This window comes from Otolemur garnettii, unplaced genomic scaffold (genome assembly GCF_000181295.1).
Source record: "Otolemur garnettii isolate 467f Iridium unplaced genomic scaffold, OtoGar3 scaffold00033, whole genome shotgun sequence".
NCBI classification, from domain to species: domain Eukaryota; kingdom Metazoa; phylum Chordata; class Mammalia; order Primates; family Galagidae; genus Otolemur; species Otolemur garnettii.
In genome coordinates, this window is record NW_003852428.1 from 9,393,398 (window position 1) to 9,398,508 (window position 5,111).

Consider the following 5,111-nt stretch of genomic DNA (forward strand, 5'->3'; position numbering starts at 1 on the left):
TGGGGGCGGGGCGCGCCTGTCGGGCGGGGCCAGACGGTGTGGCAGCGCAGGGCAGGGCCGGCTGAGGGTTGAGCTCCTAGGGGCGGGGCTAAGGCTGTTGGAGGGCGTGGCCTCACTCCTGGCTGGGCGTGTCCAGGCGTGTGGGCGGGGCTGTGCGCCGGTCTGCGAGTCTCTGCGGGCTTCAGCTGGCCGATCCGCGGCGCGGGACTGCTGGCTGCACTCGCGCGGGGAGAGCGACTGGATCCGGCCTGCTTTGTGGCCGACTCTCCCCCTGCCGGCCCCGCGTGGCTCCGGACGGAGCGCAGAGGTGGAGCGGCGCTCCCGCTAGCTCCCCGCCGCCCTCCTACAGCCTGGGGAAAGAATGTGCCACCAGCTGTTCTCCGCTCGGGAGCGCTTCGCCCGTAAGTAAGGAACTTGGAGGAAGAAGAGACAAAGGCTGCAGTTGGGACGGATGAGTTAGAGACTTGGGTTTGGGCAAACAAAAGGTGAGAAAGAAAAAGAAGTCTCGGGCGATGGCAGCGGGGCAGCCCCACGGGCTCGAGTTCCTGGGAGTCGCGCCGTGACACGCATGGTTTCCCTGGACCTGCGGCTGCGCTGACTTCCGTGAGCTGGGATCCGGACTCGGCAAGTTGGGGAGTGCTTCGGAACAATGGATAACTTCTTCCCCGAGGTGAGTGCGCTCTCGGCTCCGACCGGGTGTCCCGAGCCCGGCGACGAAGGGTGGGATCAGCGCGCCGCGGCGCGAGCACGGGGTACCTTTCCAAACTACGACCGAGAGCACTAAACTTTCTGGGAGTCGCCCGAAATCGACCCCTCTCTCTTCACCACCCCCGGTCTGATGAGTAAGCCTAGGCAGGTTTTGTTTTGTCCCGCGCTCCCACTTTGCTCCGCGAGGTGGGGAGGCGCGTTTCCTCTTGCGTGGGTGCCAGGGCTCCGGGCACCCTCGCTGCACACCTCGCCAGGTGAGGCGGCGGGCACCGGGGCTGGGCCCGGGGAGGATCGGCCTGCCGGTCTGCCCTGGCGCAGGAAGCTCTATAAAATGTTCGACAAGGACGTGCCTTTCTCCAAGAAAGGTCTGGTCTAGTATTTCCTTTGCAAAACCTGCGAGCTTCCTGTGCAGGGGTTCAAAAGCTTCCAGAGGAGACGGCTTAATGAAGTGTGAGCCGGGGAGGCTAGGCTTTCCTCAGTCACTGTTTGCTCTGCCTGCTGGACCTTGGAGTCATTCATAAGTGCTCTTTTAGGGTTTGGGATAATTGCAGAGCATAGTATCAAAAGACCATGTATTTGTGCTGGGTTTTGGCCTATTTTGATTTCGAATGTAAAGAAAATTCATTTAGGGCAAACTGATTGTTTTAGAAGATGAAACTGATGCCCTCTTTACCTTCCTGGAGGGCGGGACCCTGAAACTTGATTTGAGAGCGCTCCCCTCCACCCCCCACTCCCCACCGCCGTATGGAGAGTTGCTGTGGTTTCTTGGCTCCCTTTCCTTTCTTGGTTGTGTTTATTTAATAAATTCTGTTTAAGTTTGAGGTTTGAAGTGGCTCAAAGTAAACTTAGTTGACTGGAGAGAGTCTGATGGGACTTCGTTGAGAGCCAGGGAATGTTTTGTGAATCCAGAACAGTCTTGGAGTCTTCCACCTGATCAGAGGGTGAGGCTTTGCCTCTGTGTTAGCTAACTTGTTTTATCTGCCTTAATTGGGTGTAATATTTCAAGTAATTCTGCTTTATGAAGGCTGTATTGTCAGACAACTATTTACAATAGCAAAAGCAATAAATATACTGGGTGTAATAATAATATTCAGTTTTTCAAAATGGTGTTTGAGACGTGATGTCCACATTCATTGTGAAAGACTGGAAAGGAATCCATCAAGATATTATATCATCAAGATATTATATTTCCCTATAAAATATATCACAATTCTCACAATTTTTATCTCTAACTATCTATCTATCTATCTATAAATTGTGAGACGTTGCAATTTTCCAATTCGTAAAGCTTTGTTCTGATTCCTGTAAGAAGGTACCAGAACTTTTTGCAGGAGTTGCAGGTTGTCTAAGGGTAAAGGATCTTTCCAGTGTTTAAGAAAACTGAGGTTTTGCCTCTAGGGCAATAATTCTTAACTTTGTTTTTGTTTACTTTTGTGTTCTGGGTCTGTTTGAAAATCTGATGAAAACACTGAATTTGTATTTAGTCTATTGAGGGTCCCAGACCTGCTGCAGTGTGAGCATCGCGGGGGTCCACGGTCTCCCCATGGGAAGAACTCTGCCCCCTAGTGCAAGTGGGGGGGAACTTCAGGATTTGCAGCCTCCTGACCTCCCTTTCCCTTTGGACTTTGAAGTCTCAAAGTACCCTTTTTTCCCCTTGCACTGTAGTGTAGTTTAGAAGACCTGCTTGTTGGATTTTACTTCAGTGATGGCCATTAGCGATCATCTGCTCCATCCTCTTTGTTTTGCAGGCAAGGAATCTTAACCCAACGATGTTCGTTTAGTCATTTGCCCAATGTTGAAGAACTAGTTACTAAATTCAGATCCTTTTCCTTTGCTGCAGGTGACTTTGGTATTCCTGGGAAATTTTAATTTATTTAAAATTAATTTTAAATATTTTAAAAATTAATCACAATATTTTTAATTTCATGACCGTATTTGTATTACAATATTAATTTCTAATCAGCTTTCAAAGTTTTACCCTTAAACATTATCACTTTCAACCGGAGGGAGGCAAAGCCAGCCAGAGAGGCCAAACCAATGTATTAATTGGAGACAATACTCCCTTCCCTCTCTCTCCCCCTAATATCTTATAATAGAACATCCTTTGTCCATTGAGTAAAATATTGAAATGTCCTGTTAGAATAGAAACAGTGAGTGTGGAAGTGATATATTCCCAAGGACAGTGAAATCGTAGGGCCTTCTTATCACCTAGCAGTATCCTGTGGTTCTTTACTGAGTGTTCCTATCCCTGATTTAGGGATAATGACTTGTTGCACAACAATTTGAAGCTGGTGCTAACAGGTAGGGAGGAAAGTACTGAATGAGATGCATGTTATTATCTATCCTTGAATGGCCAAAAGCTAAGGAGATGGAAGCGATGTGGAAAGAGCAGTTGCTATGTAGAGCTAGACTAAGGTTTCTCAAACTGGGCACCATTGCCAGATAATTTTTTGTTGTGAGGGGCTGTCTCATGCATGTAGGATGTTAAACAACATCTCTCATGAGATGCTTCCCACCCCCACACTTTGTGACAACCCAAAATGTTTAATGTCTACAGGCATTGCCAAATGAAGACCCACTGTGGCAGACCCTCGTAGCTGTTGCCTTGTGATATTAATTCCTGTGTTTGTTGCAGACACCACCTTCTTGTCTGCACTTGTCTGTTTTAAATAGGATCTCTCTCACTGCTGGCCAGCGGGAAGCTTGGTAGGCTTGTGCCAGTCAGCTGACGACTGCTGCTGACTTCAAAATGTTCTCCAGGATTGGAGGAACTGAGTGTGCCACACTCCCCAGTTTCAGTATCTGAGTTGTCTTCATTAGACTTTTGTGGCTTCTGTTGAGTTGATCGTGCACTTTGGGAAAACTTGTTTTTTTAGTATTTCTAAGTTAGAAAGTTTACTTTAGGGGCTGGGCACGGTGGCTCACGCCTATAATCCTAGTACCTTGGGAGGCCGAGGCTGGTAGATTGCCTGTGCTCACATGTTCGAGACCAGCCTGAGCCAGAGCAAAATCCTGTCTCTGAAAAACAGGTGGGTGTTGTGATAGGCACCTGTAGTCCCAGCTGCTTGGGAGGCTGAGGGAAGAGAATCGCTTGAGCCCAAGAGTTTGAGGTTGTTGTGAACTATCCTGCTACCACACTCTACCGAGGGCAACAGAGTGAGACTCTGTCTCCAAAAGACACACAAAAAAGTTGACTTTAGGCAGAAGCTAAGTTTAGCTATTTCTGTTACCAGAAGCAATTAAAAACAAAAAGTAAACTTTTCTGTTTGGCTCAACCAGCAAAATGGTAAGATCACTGTGCAAACTTGTTGATGCTTTGAAGTGAATACTCTTTCTATATACCAAGGGCCAATGAGGACAATGCCTAGAATGCAGTAGTGGCCAGTAAGTACCAAATGACTTTTTCATTTTCCATTTTGGCTGTAGGTATGGCAGAACGGCTGTTGAAGCACACAATCTTTTGAGGATTATTAGTAAGACATAAACAACTTTGATTTTTCAGAATAAATATGTGAAATGTACCCAAATAAGATGCAAACACAAATTAGAAAACAGGTATTAATGTTTAAGGGATAAATCGTCAGTGGAAAATATTCTATAAGCACCTATTACTTACAGCCTGATTCACTCTGTGTTGGAACAAACTCAACTCTACGGATATTAATATCTGCCCCTTCCACTTAACTGAGAAGGGAGCTTGGTTCCTGGAGGTGTTGAAATAGCTTTCTTTTTTTTTTTTTTTTTGAAATGGAGTCTCACTCTGTTGCCCAGGTTCTAGAGTGCTGTGGCATTAGCCTAGCTCACAGCAACCACAAACTCTTGGGTTTGGGAGTAACTAGACTACAGGCTCCCACCAAAATGCCTGGCTAATTTTTCTATTTTTAGTAGAGATGGGGGTCTTGTTCTTGCTCAGGCTGGTCTTGAAGGATCCTTCTGTCTCAGCCTCCTTAAAGTGCTGGGATTACGAGTGTGAGCCACGATGCCCAGCTCAAATAGTCTTTTAAACAAGAAATAAAATTCTCAAGCCTATTTTTCTCCCCGTCTTGTAGAATATATATATATATATATTTTTTTTTTGTTTGTGATTTATTGGTGTTTCTTTTTTTTGTTAGGAAAAAAACTGAGGCATTTTTATTTTGGGAAGCCCCCCTCCAGTCAGCTCTCAGTGTGTAAAGGGGAGTTGCAAAGAACTTCCTTGTCCCACCAAATCCTGAGGGCAACCCCGTTTGACAGTTCCACAGTCATTATCAGGAAATTAGCTGACTCCCTTTTCCTTTTCTCACAATCAAGCTTTAGTGCCTGTTTGTATACTTCAGAAAGATCTCTATTGTCAAGTACTTGTTTTTTGCCACTGCCACATGGGGGACAGCAAAGCTGGAGAGCAGGTGCTTCAGGACACTTGT

At 46.5% G+C, this 5,111-nt stretch overlaps 1 protein-coding gene across 1 annotated transcript in view; it reads left to right on the top strand.

Moving 5' to 3' along the window:
• The first annotated feature begins 178 nt into the window (after positions 1–178).
• The window catches only part of MYO10 (myosin X), a 226,720-nt gene continuing 221,787 nt past the window's right edge, over positions 179–5,111 (top strand). Inside the window, exon 1 of the mRNA XM_003789538.3 lies at positions 179–670. Coding sequence (XP_003789586.1) covers positions 650–670 — 21 coding nt within the window. The 5' untranslated portion in view covers positions 179–649. The remainder of the gene's footprint in view (positions 671–5,111) is intronic.